The 19,546-nt window shown below is 42.5% G+C and overlaps 1 protein-coding gene across 1 annotated transcript in view; it reads right to left on the bottom strand.

The window, feature by feature from the left end:
• Positions 1 to 68: 68 nt before the first annotated feature.
• lrp2b (low density lipoprotein receptor-related protein 2b) overlaps positions 69 to 19,546 on the bottom strand; it is a 35,141-nt gene continuing 15,663 nt past the window's right edge. The window contains 43 exon segments of the mRNA XM_018661607.2: positions 69 to 474; positions 911 to 967; positions 1,225 to 1,308; positions 1,553 to 1,642; positions 1,994 to 2,125; positions 2,235 to 2,298; positions 2,561 to 2,723; positions 2,845 to 2,909; positions 3,077 to 3,164; positions 3,421 to 3,540; positions 4,235 to 4,417; positions 4,524 to 4,744; positions 5,085 to 5,213; positions 5,421 to 5,586; positions 5,701 to 5,844; positions 6,034 to 6,159; positions 6,377 to 6,508; positions 7,525 to 7,653; positions 8,665 to 8,787; positions 9,128 to 9,265; positions 9,572 to 9,688; positions 9,798 to 9,914; positions 10,249 to 10,368; positions 11,118 to 11,246; positions 11,678 to 11,923; positions 12,075 to 12,271; positions 12,519 to 12,696; positions 12,771 to 12,994; positions 13,090 to 13,260; positions 13,528 to 13,683; positions 13,799 to 14,315; positions 14,997 to 15,292; positions 15,400 to 15,601; positions 15,752 to 15,883; positions 16,206 to 16,325; positions 16,468 to 16,593; positions 16,938 to 17,180; positions 17,293 to 17,496; positions 17,586 to 17,875; positions 17,968 to 18,126; positions 18,210 to 18,375; positions 18,566 to 18,764; positions 18,766 to 19,014. Of these exon segments, the coding sequence (XP_018517123.2) occupies positions 433 to 474; positions 911 to 967; positions 1,225 to 1,308; positions 1,553 to 1,642; positions 1,994 to 2,125; positions 2,235 to 2,298; positions 2,561 to 2,723; positions 2,845 to 2,909; positions 3,077 to 3,164; positions 3,421 to 3,540; positions 4,235 to 4,417; positions 4,524 to 4,744; positions 5,085 to 5,213; positions 5,421 to 5,586; positions 5,701 to 5,844; positions 6,034 to 6,159; positions 6,377 to 6,508; positions 7,525 to 7,653; positions 8,665 to 8,787; positions 9,128 to 9,265; positions 9,572 to 9,688; positions 9,798 to 9,914; positions 10,249 to 10,368; positions 11,118 to 11,246; positions 11,678 to 11,923; positions 12,075 to 12,271; positions 12,519 to 12,696; positions 12,771 to 12,994; positions 13,090 to 13,260; positions 13,528 to 13,683; positions 13,799 to 14,315; positions 14,997 to 15,292; positions 15,400 to 15,601; positions 15,752 to 15,883; positions 16,206 to 16,325; positions 16,468 to 16,593; positions 16,938 to 17,180; positions 17,293 to 17,496; positions 17,586 to 17,875; positions 17,968 to 18,126; positions 18,210 to 18,375; positions 18,566 to 18,764; positions 18,766 to 19,014 (6,954 nt within the window). The 3' untranslated portion in view covers positions 69 to 432.

A 19,546-nucleotide genomic window follows, 5' to 3' on the forward strand; every position in this document is an offset into this window, starting at 1 on the left:
ATGTAAAATCTCATAACGTTTGCCGTCCAATCATTACACCTTTACTGAGCAAAAATACAGAGACACAATGATGATTAAGGCAGTTTTAATATTCAGCTTTCTTTCAATTGAAATTTACAGTAATTAAAAAAAGATACAAAAGAAACTATTAATCATAAAAACAGCCTTTACAAGTTTTTATTCACTTCATTCTGTTATTGAACTAGTCTCCTATTAGTTGCATTAAATCATGCCTAATTGTTTTGTTTTTTTTACACAAATGGCTATGCAGAAATTAAATTCTATATGTGGCATAAAATATGTTTTTCTTTCACAAACTGTCTTGGTTGATTTGTTCCAGGTCTGCCAGTGTTTGAAATGTTTAGTTTGTTGACACATGCAGTTTCAGTATTGAAATGTGCTCCGGTCTAATCTCTGATGTAAGGGGTCACATCAGATGTCGGATTCAGGGGTAGGTGCTTGTGTGTGCTCCTGCTGGAAGATTACAAGGATTAACGAAATGGCAGCAATGAAGAAATATTGTTTCCAAACTGGTTTAAGTGTATATGAATATTATATACAATATTTAAACATAAAATGAAACCATCCTGCATTTCAAAAACAGACAGTGTAAGTCTGAGGCCGTCAAAAATCATGTTACATAATTCACAAAGAGGTTAATGAAAGCTGTGATTTACCACTAAGACTGTAGAGATGTTTTCAAATTTAAGTAAAAATATACTTTAATCAGACTTTATGACTTCCATCTGGCCCAGAAGGTTTTACAGCTCTGCATGTCACAATGAAATCCATCCAGTCACATTAAATCCAGACGAATGGACAGTTTTTGAGACACTTAAAGCTGCCTGTTTTATCCTTTCTTCCCCCCTGACACATTCACTCACTTTGCTTAATGTAATTCTGGACTCACCGTGTACATGGGATTTTTGAAAAATGCAAAACTGTCATCCTCAGTGGCTTCAAACTGCTGGGAAAAAAATAAATTAAATGCTTCAAAAACTGAGCACATATTGTACACACACACACACACACACACACACACACACACACAGACATAACCCCACACACTCCAAGATTTCACTGCCTTGACATATACTTTATACATTTATACATTTCAGACCTTTACTTATACATTTTCAACATTCAGGTCATCTCATTATTCCTGTCGTCAGGTATCGAGCGGTAAACATTGTATAACATTTTGACACGTGTCTCCATGGTTACCTGTGCATTTGAAGCAGCTTGTTGTGCAGAAGCAACATCAGTATCTTCTACCTCTGAGATGTATGCTGGATTCTCAAAAGCCCCCTAAAATTGCCACAAGGAAGAAAAATTAACAACAGTTTTAAGGACAAAGAAACAAATTAAAAGAAGAGCTGCATTTACGATTTAAGATTTATTATGTGATAACTTTCTAATAATGTTTCTAATTATAACATTCTTTCTGTTAACATTCTCTGTATTTCCTCACATGTGCTTTGATATTTTAGAATCAGCCCTGAGTTAAAAGATGTGGAAAAATGTGGGACCAGACAATGGATGTCAAACCAACCTTGTTAGCAATGACAGGTTTGTTTGCAGTTCTCGTGGGATTTTCCACAACTTGAACTTCTTCCATATACAAGGGATTATCAACACTGTCCTGAGGAGTGAAACAAAAGACTGAGCAAATCCAAATATATCAAAATATATAAGTGATATGCATTGATGTGTCAATGTCATGTTTTTGCATTATGTTTTTACATTTTCTGCATGTAAAATACATAGTAGTGACAATTTAGCACAATGATTAAACAAAATAAAAACAGCAGGTGTAAGGATAACAGTAAGTTTTGCAGTAAGGGAAAAGTATGTTGACAATATTGCCCTACAGCATCACAGCCAAATGTTACTACATAGCATGCTCCATATTTGCAGACACCACACAAAAGGAGGTACAATATAAGCAGAATCAATGTAGTCTACAGGCGAGCAGTGATGTCTGTTTATTGACCTTGTTTGTTCCACTTGGAGCAGTAGTGGCCGTCATCATGCTGCTAGAAGCGAGTTTTTTTCCAGCTTCGTATGCTGGGTTCTCAAAACTCTTCCCCTCTGCATCCACCATGGACACAGACATACAGGGGACCTGACAGAGGATGACAAATAGAACAAGTGAATAACTATACGAGGTCTTAAGAGTTAAGCACTGGCAGCTGTTGAAATGGTTTGACTTGAGTGGTTATTGTGCTACTGACCGCCTCTAAATCCCTCCTTGTTTCATTTTCGTCTGTTTTCGGTGCATTTCGAGCAAAACCATTCCTGAAAAATTATCAACAAACAAACAATATATTATTCAGCTGTAGCAGATTGCTGCTTTTACTCTCATATCCAGGCAACCCAACAGAAAACATATGCTGAATGTGATAGTCTCTGTATATTGAAAGCATATAGATAATTAAAGTAATTAAAGCTATTTGCCTCTGGTCTTATTTTGTAGTTGTTGTTGTTGCTGATTGTCTAAAACTGTGCATATGTAATTTAGGAAATAAACATGTCAGATGTTAAATTGGTCCCATCTCACCTAAAGGTTGCCATGGTGGGCATAGATGGCATACTGGGCATACTGGGCATGGAGGGCAAGTTATCCCGCACCCTCTCCAGGAGGTTGGACTTCTTCCTGGCAGCATAGACCAGAGCAGCTAGCAGAGCCACAATCACTACTGTCACCCCGATGGCTATCCCAACTGAGACAGAGGGACAAGGATACAGGAGGGGCAGCTTTTATTAATAAGATACAGTTTACCTGGTTACAAATGACTGAATGTTGTAATGCAATATTATTTCTGCCTATAAAATCAAATATACTTGAGGATGCAACCACGTTGTATATGTTTGTCTGGCAGTATTCTCCCTTCCACTCTGGAGGACATCTGTCAACCAAAACACAAACATCAGAGTTTTAACAGTTCAAAATACTGATGTCACTTACAGTGAACATGTTGTGTATCAGTGTTCATCAATTTGTTATCATTGTCTACAGTCTCTTTTGTAGTTCATTTCTGGTTGTACAGACAAAAAATTGGTTTAAAAATCTTACTTGCAGAGAGCCTTGTTGTCATCAAAGTAGCAGGTGCCCCCATTTTGACACTGACATGGTGGCGGCATGGTAGGTGGTGGATCAAACCCTGAAATATTTCATATGAGCAATCATTTTAAGTTGTTAAAGTGATTTCCACTGTGAGTTGTAGATTGGGATGTCATTTTATTTTTTTGATAAATCTGGTTTAGGGTTTTCTGGTCTTTACCACTATGTTCCTCATGATTAGGAAACTCAATTAATATTACTGTAGTTAATAGTTTGATTAAACTCTGCAACTTCAAAACATGATGCTCCATGTTTTTATAACACATTCTGAAAAAAAAAAAAAAAAATCTTTTTACCTGCGTCACATTCAGTGTTACTGCCAGGGATGAAGCTGGTGCCCTCGGGGCAGGCACAGGTGTAACCTCCTGGTCGCAGCAAACACAGATGGCTGCAGGTTCCCTTACATGGATTCTTCACTGCAGAGACAAGAAAAGTAGTTTTGACTCTTCCATTTCAACAAGTTAAAGCGCATGACATACTAACATATTTTACTGTTAGATCCTGAAGCTAAATTTTCCTTCTTTGCAGATTATTGTTGATGTGAGAAAATAAATATATCAGAAGAAGATCAAAAGAAACAATTATTCATATACAAAATAAAAGCAATAATTCAGAGAAAAAAACAAAATGTAACTAGAATTACCACCTCATGTGTTTTGTGTGGTCACAGTGGATCTTGACCTTTGACTCTTTACCAGCAAAATCTAATCAGTTCATCTTTGAGTTCAAGTGAATTTTTGAGCCAAATTTAAAAAGATTCTCTCAAGGCATTGCTGAGATATCACACTCACAAGGCCAGAAGCATGTTTTGTGAGGTTACAGTGACCTTTACTTTTGACCTTTGACCACAAAATTCTATTCAGTTCATCCTTGAGTACAAGATAACATTTACATTTACAAAATCTGTATTTGATTCCCTCGAGGTATTACTAAAATAGCATGTTCACTAAACATACGTAATGTCTCTGGCCACGGCTGTCACCTGGCGCAGTGGCATACATATGATTTAATCAGTGTGACATATCAAAAAAAAATCTTGGGTACATTTTCCACAAGATGAATATAGTGCAAATTGTGTAAATATGTGCTGAGGGTGAGCGTGCAGCTTACTGGCTATTGAATTGTATCTCTGCTGCTGGTACACAGAGACCTGGGTCAGCCAGGGCCCGGCAGTCAGCAGCTTGGTCTTGGCCCCGCGCCCAAACTTGTCCTGCCGGAACACCTCGCCTTTCTCCTGAGTACTCCAGTAAACGTGGTCCTCGAATACACTCACACTGAAGGGATTTCTAACATCTGCACAGGTACAACAAAAGGTTGGGTTTACTGCTGTTTAATTTACAGTGTCACATTCACCATCTCACCTCAGGCCTCTTTGATGACTGTCCATCCTAATCCTTACCTATGTAGACGGCAGTTCTGCGCTCCTCTCCTGAAGGCAGAACAGACTCTATGCGGCTCTCCTTGGAGTCAGACCAGTAGATTCTGTCACCGTTGGTGAAGTCGATTGACAGGCCAGTGGGCCAACCCAGGCTGTCTGCCACCAGGACTTTCCTCTCCTGACCGTCCAGCCAAGAACACTCAATCTTGGCTGCGGCCCCACGGTCTGCCCAGTACAACATACTGCAGATACATAGGGGAGATATGACATCTGGTCTTTGATATGTGATGGCTTACAGTAAGTCCTTCCTTTAAGGTTTTCCACTCCAGATAAATACAGCAGCATTGCAGCTACATACACTATTTCTGCTGTAGTTTGAAAATTGCACCTCTCTAACAGAAAATTTATGGGAGGAGAAAAATACAAAAATGTATGTTACCAGAATGTAATCAGAAAAATAGATGAAGGGAAACACAATCTGACTAGAAAATGATCTCCAGCAAATTAAACCAGATGTGTAATTTGTAGATGTACAGTTAATTAAGTAAATTGACTGTCTCAAAGTCAGGTGTGGTTTCTTACCCCAGTCGTGGGTTGACGGCCACAGCAGATGGGTGACCCAGCTCAGTCTTGACTAGGTGCTTCCTGTAGCGTCCGTCCAACATGGCCACCTCTAACCTCCTCACCCTGGAGTCCGCCCAGTACAGGTTTCTGAAATCAAAATACACAATTATTCACATCATGTGCTTTGACACATGCAAATTCTATCAGGAAGCTGTATTTTGAAGCATTGTTCTAACCCTAACTGTGCATTGCATATCATATAAAAGGGGGGGGGAGCTTTAACTGATAAATCACTGATTGAGCTTGAGGCACCAGAGGACTGAAGGTGCTTCATTACTGTCAGTGCAAACGTACCTGCCCACCCAGTCCACGGCAATGCCATCTGGTCTGGTGATGTAGTTGATGCCGAGGTCAACAGCAGCACCGATGTTGTTGCTGCCATCATCCACTGAGGGTATGTATGCTCTCTTAATGGCACCTGGCACAGAGTCCTTACCGGCCACAGTGAAGTACACCATACCTGAGAACACAAAGACATCATCAGACACGACTGAGATCTGTTATGACTGTGTTTAAAAGTAAAGATGTCTTATGCTTTTATCTGCAGTATCTAGTATTAATTTGTGTGTCTTACTGAATCCAGTGTTGTTGTGGTCCCAGTCATAGTCCAGAGCCATGATATGCTCCTGTTCTTGGAGGAAGTCATGGTAGGCCTCAGTTTGCAGGTTGAATCTTCGGATACGAATGTTCTCTGGTAGAAGCAGCAGGGGAGTCGCTCCTGAGGGAGACACAGACATTTACGCTTTCCTAATGCAGTGACTTATTTACCAGTATATCATCAAAGAGTCAGCAGAGGTTTGTTGTGTCTGCTCCCTCTTTTTCCTCTTTATTATACCTGAGTGAGATCAAAAAATTGATTTCAGTGAGCCATGTAAAGAACAGAGGCTCTGTAAAAGATTGTTCTCACCTTCAGCCTCACACATCTTGCCGTTGCCCACCTTCCTGTATCCGGGGGCACACTCACAGTCATAGCCGCCTTTGGTGTTCTTACAGACCTGAGGACAGGTGCCATACACCTCACACTCATTGATGTCTGAAACAGAAATAAACTTCGGGTCACGTTTGCCCCACACTGTAGATGTGATGGGCATGGTATTGTGGTTTTTCCCCCACATCTTCAACTGGAATAATGATGTTCATCCATGTGCAGTCATGAGTGAAAGAAATAGAGGAGCACTTTCAAAGGCCTTGAGTGTGTCTCAGTGTGTGTGTGTGTGTGTGTGTGTGTGTGTTTCTGAGCGTGTGTGTACCCAGGCAGGTGTAGGTGTTGTCTGGGTCCACTCTGTATCCAGGTCTGCAGGAGCAGATGAAGCCGGTGCCGTTCAGGTTGGTGCACTCGTGCTGGCACAGTTTCTCCTCACAGTTGCGATCGTGGCCAAAATCTGGAGCCAGACAACACAGAGCACGCTCTCTGACACATTTAAAACAGCTTCTGTTGTGAGCCAAATTTAAGACCTACTTACTTTGTTTACACTGGCAGAATTATTAACCTATTGACAAAGTTCCAGTTCTGTTCTGTTCAAAATGTTTTGCTGCAGTGACTCTTCATGTCACCATAAATAAACCAACTGACAAGATACAGTATTTCTGTCCACTTGAAGTGTTATGGCCCCAGATAGAGCGGGTCAGCACTGAAAAACTATGAAGTGGAATTAAAACCAAAAATGCATTATAAATAAAGTGATGTATGGATCTCCTCATAAGATCCCATAATTACGAGAGCCATATCTACCTATCATCAGTATGAGAAAATTGTGTAAAAATGCAAGATTCGTCATGACTGTGAGATCCATAATATCTCATAATTAACAGATCTTGACTCATAACTGACTCATAATTTAGCATAATTGGATCACAACCTGGCCCCAGATAAGCAGTGGAATATGGAAGGATGGAGGAACGATATGGAAGTCAAAATTAGGGATAAACATCTGATGCTGCTGTAGTCTTGACATTTGATCTGATCACACCTTTCTATTTGCAATAATCTGTATATGTATTGTAATTATAATTAAAGGACAACTCTGGATTTTTGAACCTGATATGCCTTTTTGTTAAAGAGTAAGATCCTTTCTTTTTTAACCAGAGAGAAATGTTTTGTTGCCACCAGACTCCATTTACAAAAACAGTAATTTAACCTTACAGAGCTTGGGAGTTGCTAATGTACTGCTGCCTTAATGACTTAGTTTGTTTGTATGAATAAACAATCTGAACCTGTCAGTGGCAAATGCACTTTTGATGAATGTGATTTAATGGAAGATGCAGTTATATGAATTTTTGAGACATTAAGAGATAACTGTATGGTCACATTTTTGCACTTTTTTTTCAGAACGATTCATAGTGTGATCTTAAACTTACAAAAGGATATAGACAATAGTTGAATTAGTGTTTTACTCACTGCAGCCTAACTCGTCCGTACGGTCCCCACAGTTGTCGTTGTGGTCACATACGTATGGCAGGGACACGCAGTGCCCGTTGGTACATTTAAACTCGTCCAGTGTGCACGGGGCCAGCGTGGGCTCGCGGCCTGAGAGGGACACAATCAGAAGGAGTCGTCAACACGAGTTCAGTATGCAGGGAAGGTTGAGTAGGTATACACTATGTCTGTGGAGACACGTCCGCCTCCACTGATCTAAGATTGAATTCAGAGCTTTCACGACAGCGTCGCTCTTCATTCCCTAACTGTCAAAAACACAACAACAACAACAAAAAGACTGTGAATGGACTGCCCACTAGTTTCAACACCTACAAGCATTCGCACAGACACACATGTACACATGTGTGTGGACTGACACAAAGGAACTCTCTCACGCAGTCAAGTACTCAAATGTAGGCACATGCTTATAAACTTTAATAATATCCACTAAATTGAAGAAGGCCTCTCCACATCTTCCCCTCTGTCTTTACTGTCTCCTCCCTCGAAACAAATGGATTTGGATGTGGAGCGAGCCAATGTCCACCTCTGTTCTGAGCCTAACTATGTAATCTCCTCTCAAAATAATTTGCTCTGATTGATGTTTAAGCTGATTGTGTAACAATTTCATAAAACAGACTATTTCCTTATCCCCTTGTATGTTTTGGGCTTTGGCCTTAGAGAGGAAGGTTCAGGAGGCATTAGTGTTGTTGTTTGGACTAATCCTCAGTGAGCCCAGAAACTGATGATTAGTGGTGCATTTGCTGAACCTGAACTTATTACAAATCTGATTATGGCTGTGTTTAAAAAGGAAAAAAGCATTTTAATACGAAAAAACAGTACTATACTGTACACAAACCTAATATATTGCATATAGAGGCCCAGCTTTTCGAAATAACAACATTTGAATGCCTCAGTGATACAGATTTTGGTCTTTTCTTTGAAACAAAACATTTCATAATGCTTTCATCAAATGTGAGTTCTGCTACACTTCAGGAGGATTTAAGAAACTGATGTGGTGAATGAGTTACACATAAATAACAGTGGCAATAAGTAAAGAGAAATATTTCTATTCCAAATAGCCCTGACAAGGTACACAGATTGTAACATGTGTGTGAGTCATACAGAGCTCTTCTTTCTCGTCACTGCCGTCTCCACAGTCGTCCTTCTGGTTGCACAGCAGGCCAGAGTAGATACAGTAACCGTTGGCACAGCGGAACCTGGACGGCATCTCGCAGGTGATGTTTACTAGTCAAACAAACACAAATCTGAGTTGATACTTTTCTCTGAGGTGTTAAAATAATAAAAACACAGGGTGACTATCAATTGTCTCCTCTCAGCTGCAGATCTGCTTTGGTCTTTAATCTTTTCATTTACCTGTCTATGTCAAATGAGGCAAATTACTCACCCGAAAATCCTCTAAATATTTTCTAGATTCACATTCCTCAGAAGGTCAGTATTTAGGATTAGAGTTGAAGTTGTAATGTGGTTAAAGGGATGAACGTTGATGATGATGAAATGCATGGAGGACACACATACAAACTTTCCGCAGGACTTCACCACACACAGTAAACAAAATGACTCTCACGGCATAAACTGAGCTGTTCGTCAGAGCGGTCCCCACAGTCGTCAACACCATCACACACCCAGCCCTGGTTCACACACAGATGGTTCGCACACTGGAACTGGCTCGGAGGACACCAACGGCCCCCTGGGTAGCGAGTAGCTGTCGGGGTAAAGGGAAATTTGGTTAATTATTGAAGTTGAGTGTTTGTACGTTTTTGCTTTTGGAAAATCTGCTGATTACAAAACAAATTGTAACACTGTCTCTCACTTTTCTTATGTATCTGGTTCTAACCTGCTCCTCTGGTTGTTTGTGTTCTACTGCAGCATATTTTAGACATTTTCATAATTAAGACTTTGCCCTTTAATCATTAAAGACTAAAAACACGTAGACACACTCAAAAACAAATTAGAGGTGAACTGAAGCGCTGCAGGCAGTTTGCCATTAGTCTTCATGTTGTTTACTTACGACAGCTGGTCTCATCTGACAGGTCCTGACAATCAGGTCGGCCATCACACTGCAGAGCAGCGGGGATACAGTGACCCGAGTCACACCGGAATGTACCTGGACGACACGTCCGCAACTCTGGAGGAGAGCCAGGGATTTAGCATGTGTGTGTGTATGTGTGTTGTTTATGACACACGAGATGAGAGAATATGAGAATATTATAGTTTGTTTGCAGCCTTCTGCTCACCACAGTCTCGTTCGTCTGAGTTGTCCCCGCAGTCGTTGTCATGGTCACACACCCAGTTTCCAGGGATGCACTGCGCATTGTCACATCGAAACTCACTTTCAGAGCAAGGCCTTGGCTCTGTGGACCACAATCATAGCCACAGAGACACATTAATCTTCAATATGACAACAGAATGAGGTGTTACTGTTTACACACCACACACACACTCAAACTACACAAAGTGACAGTACTGTAAGACGATTTAAACCTGCGGTGTGATCTTTTCACTATACAGTGCAAAGTATGAGAAAACTGCATAGAGCCTGAAGTTATTTTGCTCACTCCTGGAGTGATTACCCAAATTACAAAAAAAATCTGATGAATGAAAACTAATTTGTCTCTGGCGGACATCTACGCTTTGCTAGTTTGCAGTGGTATTGAAATGGATCAAGGTGAAAAATGCCACACTCACGGCAGTTCCTCTCGTCAGAGCCATCACCACAGTCATCCGAGCCATCACACTGCCAGCGGATGGGAACACAGCGGTGGTTGTCACATCGGAAATCTCCCAGAGGATTGCAGGTCACCTCCTCTGTTAGAAGGACAAAGTCAGAAAGAGGCAGATTAAGAGGTTGATTCAACATGTAGTCAGTGAGCAACATGCTGACTGCATGCTGCTACTTATGATGAAAAAATGCACTGAAACTTAAGTGTATCACTGAATAAATCTATGCTTGTTGATATCATAGACCTAAACTTTTTGAATAGGTAGGAAAAATCTCATATTGGCTCAAAAACAAAGTCTATAAAACAAATGCTGTTTCATATTTAAAAAGGTACTATATGTAATTTTCATCTATGGCTACACAGCTAATGCTGGTATAACCAGCTGTTTACTGTCAGCATCAGGCTTCATTACTCTCCAGTGGTGGAAAGTAATACCAATGTGAACTCTGGTTTTGCTTCTATTTCTACCTCTTCTTTCCTTCTACTGAGGTCAGCATGCTAACAGCTAGCTCCAGCCTGTCCCATCTCGTAAAATGAACATAGCATCCAGTCTGCCCTCAGTCCAACATTCAAACCTCTTGTTTTGTAAATGCAAAGAAGACTGAAGCTCATGGTAAGTACACAGCTGTTAATGTCAACATTAGCTATGTAGTGATAGAAAAACTTACATATAGCACCTTTAACATAACATACTATGTTATATTTATTTACTTTTTTCTTTGACTACTTTTGTCCTTGACCTGGATTAGATTTGGATATGGATTCAGCTGGTGCAGTCTTTGTTATAACCTTGCCTTCACATAATAACACATCTGCCAACACTTAGGCACTGACCGCAGCCTTGCTCATCGCTGTTGTCAATGCAGTCGTTGGTGCCATCGCAGCGGGCCCACTGAGGTATGCAGCGGTAGTTCGTCTTGCAGGAGAACTCGGTGTCAGGGTCGCACTTGTGGTCTGGACCCACTGGATGAAGAAAGAGACAGAGAGCCACGAAGAAAGAGGTGAGGATGGTGAGTGAGAGGGTAAAAAGATAAACAGCTTGTGCCTCTTGAATTGAGAAAAAAACCCAAGGTATGTGCAATACAACATCATCAATTCACTCAGGTTCCTCTTGGGACATGGTTGAGTTTACACTGATTATACATTATTGAAAAAAAGATAAATCTCTGCTTGATTAAACTGTCACCTCTGCTGCAGTTCACTGCCATCATCAGTTACAGAAGTGCCTTTCTTTTTTGTGCAGACACAAGTCGAAGAGAAACCAGGCAATTTGTCCTGTAATCTGTTGTGTCACAGGCTCAATTCCTGCCACAGCCCTGACCAAGATATCATAGCTGTCTCAAACTTGTGAAATTCAATTTACTGATGTTGGCATTTCCTAATATGACGCTTACTGCAGGTTTCATATGGCTCATCAGATCCATCTCCACAGTCGTCCTGGGCGTCACAGACATAGCTCGATGGCAGGCAGAGCCCGTTAGCACACTGGAACTGTCCTGGCCGACAGGTCTTCTGGGCACAAGTCTCCGGATCCTCGTCGCTGCCATCTGAACAGTCACTTACTCCATCACAGTGCCAAGACACAGGGATGCACTTCTTGTTTTTACACTGGAACTGGTTTTTCTGGCATCTGTGATCACCTACAGGGACAGTGCTGCTTAACCAGTGTTTACAAGAAAATGAGCAGCTTCTCCTTAGGTTAAGGCCTGGATTTTTGACATGTAAATGTATATTTGTCAGAAAATCTAAAAAATTGAAATAAAAAACAAAAAGAGAAGTTAATTATCATACTGCAGAGAGCAGCATCCTCATCTGAGCTGTCGGGGCAGTCTGGGTGGCCGTCGCAGATGACGCCAGGGTAGGTACAGTTACCGTCTTGACACTGGAACCGGCCGATGGGGCAGTAACGGGGGGGGCAGGTCTGAGGTTCATCTGAGCCATCGCCGCAATCTGACTGGCCATCACACTTCCACCATATGGGAACACACCTGAGGCATGTTAGCAGAAGCAGGTTAGCTTATAGAAAATAAATGTAACATTTATCTGCAAGATGTTTTTAAAATCTCCCTTCTACTTTGATACTTGCATGTTAAACTTGTTTCACAACCTTTCATTTTGAATGTTTTTCTGGATGCCTTTGATATCTTTTTCTAAGAGAGATAAAGTTTAAAAACTGTAGCATTGACTGCATGATATGAAGAAATAGGAACACAAATGATTTTACATCAAACTGACCTCTCGTTGTCCCCACAGCGGAACTGGGTGCTGGAGCAGTCAGCGACACACTGGATCTTGAAGCCCACAGAGAGGCCGATGAAGTGATCAGGACACTCGCAGGAAGCTTGCTGCCCCCCAGGTGCGATCAGACACAGGTGACTGCAGGTCAGGTGATGCGAGGTGCATGGGTTTTCACCTGCAAAATAGGATCATTAGAATGCAGTCTATTGTGAACAGAAATATGAATGTATGCAGTTTGTATTTACATACTTCGAGGCTGCCTGTATGGGTGGTAGACATGAATGTCATAGGGCCGATGTGTGTTGTTCCCCATGACTGTCCGCTGCTCGCCGGTGTACTTGTGGGCCTTCTCCACAGTGTGTGTGTTCCAGTCTGTCCAGAAGACCCAATCCTCAAACAGGGAAACAGCAAAGACGTGAGGAAGAGTGCCGGCAATGGCCCGGTGTCGGTTCTGACCGTCCATGTCTGCAAAGCTGAAGGTGGATACAGTGATGGGTCAGTACATATTGTAGGCATTTCAGTTGGACTTTTATCCAGAGGAATTCAGAGCCAGTGTCTTTTAACTCACTCCAAGAAATTAAGGTGGGAATCAGCAAAGAAAATTTTGTTGGTGGTGTAGTCTATGGTCAGCGCATTAGGCCACTCCAGCTTGGTTGTGATAATGGCGCTGATGTTGCTTCCATCCATGCCAACCCTGCCGATATATGCTGCGTCACCCCAGTCGGTCCAGTACAGCCATCTGAGAAAAAAGGAAAGGAAAGGAGGGGAGAGAACAGAGAAGATGGGAAAATTTTCAAACAAACAATTTAAGAGCAAACTGTGGCAGATATTTAACATTAGGAATCCTGCAACTAGCAAACAGATGATAATATCCAATATTGGACAGCATGAGATTAGGGGAAAAAAACATTTTTGGGATATTAAACATCAACTCTAAACATCTGTAAGGAGTCTCTTTGTGTGTTGGTGTCTGTGTGGGTGGGGGTGTGAATGTGTGTGTTAGTACCCATATTTAGGGTTGACAACCACAGCACGAGGTCGACTGATGAGGTAAGTGGCATTTCCATCTGTGAACTCCCCTGACAGCAGTTTCTTCTGGTAGCGCCCATCCAGCTCCATCACATGAACTGAGCCGTAATAACCATCCACCCAGTACAGTTTCCTGCAGCAGACAAAGTTTCCATTAGCATCCCTGCAGCCTTAGTGTTTAATTAACTATTAAGTAATATATTATTATCAACTAGAACGTCTTTAACAATTAATTCCACTTCACACACCTGCCCACCCAGTCCAGCGCCAGGCCCTCAGCTCCTCTTACATCATCATCGGCCAGTGTCTCCCTGTCAGTTCCGTCAAAACGCATCCTCTCAATCTTTCCTGCTCCTGCATCCAGCCAATAAAGCCTCTTCTCATAGTGATCAAAATCTAATGCCACCACGTTGGATAGCCCCTGCAGGACAATACTCAAATATGACCCATCAGTGGTCAAATTGCGGATGTAGTAGCGATTACTGTACAACAGGTACGGGGCGATGCCACTGTTCTGGCGACAGGTGCGGCCATCGGCCTCGCGGATGTACCCTGGAGCACACTTGCAGTGGTAGGAGCCGACGGAGTTCTCGCAGATCTGGCTGCAGACGGCCGGCGTGCTGAGACACTCGTTGAGGTCCTCACAAGCTTTACCGTCTGGCATGAGTCGGTAGCCAGGGTGGCAGGAGCAGTAGTAGCCGGTGAGGGTGTCGGTGCAGAGCTGGGCGCACTTGTGGACTGAAGGGTTGCGACACTCGTTGATTCCTACAGAGAGAGAGGAAAGATGAAGTGGAGACAAAAAAGGAAACAAGGTGACACAGATATATGAGACATCTCAATTTTAATTTAGAAAATTCTCAGCTTAGAATGAACCCATAAAATTCATCAGGCAAAAATGAACTGACAACTAAACTGACATAAAATTCATTCGTTATCGTGGAGATTTATCCTATTGATAAATGGAGAAATCTCTGTCTTTCTGTCTGTCTGTCCTTTGATTTTCTCAACAACCGCTCATCTGATCAACTTCAAACTTACTTAGCATGTAAGCAATTTGAAATGGGACTTTAACCTGCAGTTTCTTGCTGGTCTGGCAATCTTTATTTAAGCCTTGTTATAACTTGGCTTAAATAACTTTGTTAATGATTAAGCAGAAATGCAAAATATCTGCCGGTTCACACTTCTCAAAATTGAGTATTTATTACTCATCTCTATTTTTTGTCATACTATAATAAACTTTGAATATTTGGGGGTTTTAGGCTGCTGTAAAACAAACAAAAAACATTTAAAGGTGTCAGAAGTTTCTGTCAATTGAATAAACAAATATTCAACCAGTAATTTAGAAATAAATAACTAATACCGTTAAGTACCAAAAAAACAATAAAATATATGCAAGAGATGCTGTTCTTCTAACAGACCCAGATTAATTCTCTCTGTGTCTCTCACCGCAGCCCTTCTCGTCACTGTTGTCTTGGCAGTCCTTCTGTCCGTTGCACACCTTGTTGATGTCGATGCACTCGCCTGACTTGCACAGGTACTGCTGGGGAGCACAGGTGGGCTGGGGCGTGGTGCACAAGCTGTCCACCTCATCTGAGCCGTCCATGCAGTCACTCTGCCCGTCGCAGATGAAGGCAGCAGAGATGCAGGCTCCGTTCGTGCAGGTGAACTGGCTGCTGCTGCACGTGTCGTATGTACAGCCCAGCTCATCGCTGCCGTCCCCGCAGTCGTTAACACGGTCACAGCTGGAGAGGAGGAGGAATTAATAATTCAGTGACAAGAACATTTCAAGACAAATAAAGAAATGTCATTTATTTTTTATTTTATTCACTCACACACAATTCATACTCACTGGTAGGGGAGAAAGATGCAAAGTCCATTGGAGCATTGGAACTCGTTCATGTGACAGGTCCGGTTGGGGCAGTTCTGGAGCTCATCAGCTGCATTGGCGCAGTCTTTATCCCCATCACACACAAAGCTTAAGGGCACACAGCGTGGGTGGCCAGGGTGCCAGGTTGGGCAGGTGAACTGGTTGGAACTGCAGGTGCGTTCTCCTGCAGGGGAAGGAAGGGGGGAATTCAGTTAAAGTTAAATTAGTTTAATATAGTGTATTTTCCAGCCTCTACCACAACACACAAATTAAAATCCATCATCAACATCACCCTAACATGGGGTAATAAATAAATGTCTAAGTGCTATCTCACCGCACTGTAGTTCAGGGGCCTCGTCACTGTTGTCCCAGCAGTCATTGTTTCCATCACAGACCATTGACTGGGGGATGCAGTTTCCATTGGTGCAAGTGAACTGGCTAGAGCTACATGTCCTGATCTGATCCTCTGCACAGATAATCCACAAAAAATGCTGGGCATAATCAATAATTCTTTGTATTAATAAAGAGACATATCAACATACTCCTCTTTTTAAAATGTGACATCTGGGACAAATTCTTACATAAAGATATCATTTAGTGTGATAGCTTCACATACAAAATATCATACCAGACATGTAAAAGTAATGGATAGTGCGAAGAAAGTCAGCGAGTCAGCGAGTCCTGTCAAGCTGCCAAGACAGTGAATGTGCTCCTCAATATGCTCTGAATGTAACGTGTATCTGTCAGCTAAAAACCTTAAATATTATGTGAAACTACAGAGAACTCACCACAGGAGGGAGGTTCATCTGTCCCATCACTGCAGTCTCTGATGGAGTCACACACCCAGGAGTTAGGGATACACTTCCCTGCATCACAGCGGAACTGGTCCGAAGAGCATGTGCGACCCGCTGTAGCAGAGTAACCACAAATACAGTTTCATAGACCTCTGTCCATATATATTACCACTCAGCTGGTAAAACAAAAACTTTGTGGGTGGGAGCGATCTATCCAGCAGGTCTGTTTCTCTTTCTCTTTGAGTGATCAACTTACCACAGAAGAGAGGATTCTCATCACTGTTGTCCCCACAGTTGTTGTAGCCATCACACAGACTTTCAGGGTAGATGCAGATGTTGGTGTTGTCACACTTTATCTGACCAGCAGGACACGTTCTGTCAGCTGGAGAGGGCAAGAAATCACAGACACAGTATCAGCGGCTGCCCTTTGATAGTAGATACATGCCTCTTATTTTGCAAAACAGGGCCACATCTGTAGGGTGCCTCATATAAACATGATATTCAACAACTGGCTGCTGAGAAATGTCTTACTTAAACTGTAGTTACTGAGGAGTAGGAGGAGGCTTCTCATGCAGAGGAACCGTTATCTCGTGAGTTAAATCAAGGCAGGAGGACTTTATTCCAATCTTGCAATTGCAACATGTGCATAGTAAATATCTCATCTTCCACTGTAATCAATCCCCGAATTGATGCATCAATCCCTTGATCAGCCTAGTCACTACTCACGGCAGTTGATTTCATCAGATGTGGCGTTGTCCCTGCAGTCATTGTGGCCGTCGCAGACAAAGGCTGCACTGATGCATCGTCCGTTGGCACAGGTGAACTCCGTGGCGGGGTTACAGGTGGGGAAGGGGCAGCCCCTTTCGTCACTGTTGTCACCGCAGTCGTTTGTGTAGTCACAGAGGTAGCTAAGCGGCACGCAGCGCCCGTTGTCGCAGGTGAAGTCCATAGCTGAGCAGGTGTGGAAGGCTGTGCAGGAGGAATGACAGACTCTAGACTTATTTTCTGCTTTCTGTTTTATGTGTCTACTCAAAATGGCAGCCATACACTGTTCAAAGTCAGATTAAACTTAATTTCTTACCACACACTCTCTCCAGTTCGTCTGAGTTATCCTGGCAGTCGTTGTAGCCATCACACTTCCAGCGCGCTGAGATGCAGTTGCCATTGAGGCAGGTGAACTGCTCTGGCTGACAGCGTTTCCCTGTGTCTTGGATACAGTCTTTGCCGTTGTTGGCCAGGTACCACTTTCCCTGATGAGGACACTGGCACTCTGGGCCCAGTGGACCTGCAGAGGAGAATAAGGGAGGTGAAGGAATTTAATAACTGAGAAAAACTGGAGAGAACAGTTGCATTTAGTAGCACGTTTTTTCTTACCAGGAACACAGATGTGACTGCAGCCTCCATTGAACTGCTGACAAGGGCTGGAGCAGCTCTCCTGCTTGGATGCAGCATAAACGTGGATGTCATTTGGACGATACTGCATGTCCTGGGCCAGCACAGCGAAGCCAGAGCCGTCGTCCTTTCCAGCCCTGAAGACGCCTCTCTCAGTCCAGTCAGTCCAGAAAATGTCCTGCTGGAAGACAGTCATGGCGAACGGGTACTGAACCCCCTGCACGATCACTTGTCGGTTCTCACCAGTCAGAGTAGCCCGCTCTATCTTGTCTCTATGGGAGGTAAAAAAAAAAAAAAGCTGTCAAAAAAATCTGAGCCGTATGGAATCTGTGGCGATGCAGTGTATATAAAAGACTGGACATACAATGAGGCATCAGCCCAGTAGAGCATCCTTTCCTCGTAATCCAGGGTCAGGCCATTGGGTGTTGTCAGGCTGCTGTTGATGATGGCAGTCCGGAAGTTTCCACCAAGCGTGGACCTCTCAATCTTAGCTGGGGTGCCCCAGTCTGTCCAGTAGAGGTAACTAGGCAGAAAGAGCAGAGAAACTTCATAAACATCTCCAATCTTTAGATATTTGCCAGTGAAGTAATGGCCAGTTGCTTTTACCCATAGCAGGGGTCAACAATGATGCCTCTGGGGCGGTTTGCTTGGGCAATGATGGAGCGATTCATCCCATCCACCCCGACAGACTGGACGTTACGTCTATAGTAGTCAGTAAAGTAGAGGCGCTTGTTGACCCAATCATACGCCAGTCCCTCCGGATCATCCAAATCTGTGCAGTATAACATAGAGGAGAGGATACTGAAATAAACAACAATAAGGCAAAAACAACAATAAGATCCTGATGGAAATGTGGAAATGAAACAGGGTGAGAGAGGGGAGTGAAGACAAACAATATAGCCAGCAATAAAACAGTTAGACAACATGTTACGAGATGGCCTGGGAATTAAAGCTAAACTCACTCGTGGCTATGTAGACTGGCGGGCTGGTGATGGATGTTGTAGTGATGTAGCCAATCCTGCTTCGACCTATCCCCATATACTGTGCGAAGAAAATTCGCTTCTCCTTGAAGTCATAATCCAGCGCCATCAAGCTATAGCCCAGGTTCACCGTTGGATAGGGAGTGCTGTGATCTGTGGGGTCTAACCTCAGGCTATTCAGCTGTGTAGTCTGTGGTGAAAACTAGAAACTCATCTAATCCATAACCACATGTTACTCCATTATTTAGGAGTGACCCGTGCGCACAACCACATTTCGGTTTCTCCTGGCCTGGTATGGCGAAGCAGAGCTGCTGGCAGCGTCCATTATCCTCTTGACATGGGTTAAAGCCCACCTGGTTGGCAGATGTGGGCTGGACATGAGCATCAAAGATGGTGACATCCATCAACCCATTAAGATTGTCTCGAATGACCTGGTAACATCATAAATAATTATTTTGTTACTTACTGGTATAGGTAAATTTACTCTTATTGCTATCAAAAGAAGCAGTTAGTCAGTTTGTTGCAATTTAGACCCTATCCAATGACTTTTTTAGATATGGCTATGAACTGCTGCTAAATTGTTATTGGTGCTAATATAGCAAATACTCCACCTCAGCATTCACTGTGTTATTCCTTACCCATAGCTAATTGCACAGCTCTGTTTTTTCTGTTCCCAAAGGGAGATTTTAATTTTTGTGCAGTTCAAAGAAAGATTACTTTTTGATTGGACAGGAAAGCTGCGTAGAAATGAGCCATTATGCCATGTTCAGATTAGACACATCAGAGCTGAAATAAGTCACCAAATTGGCAACTCTTGTAATAATCAATTAAGCTTATAAGGCAAGCAACAAGCCCATGTTTTCATATCATTGTAAACTGAGTATCTATGGGTTTTGGATCATTGATCAGACAAATTAAGACATATAATGTCACAGAGTAGACTAGATAATCAATCAATTAACT

This window comes from Lates calcarifer, linkage group LG23 (genome assembly GCF_001640805.2).
Source record: "Lates calcarifer isolate ASB-BC8 linkage group LG23, TLL_Latcal_v3, whole genome shotgun sequence".
Lineage (NCBI taxonomy): Eukaryota > Metazoa > Chordata > Actinopteri > Centropomidae > Lates > Lates calcarifer.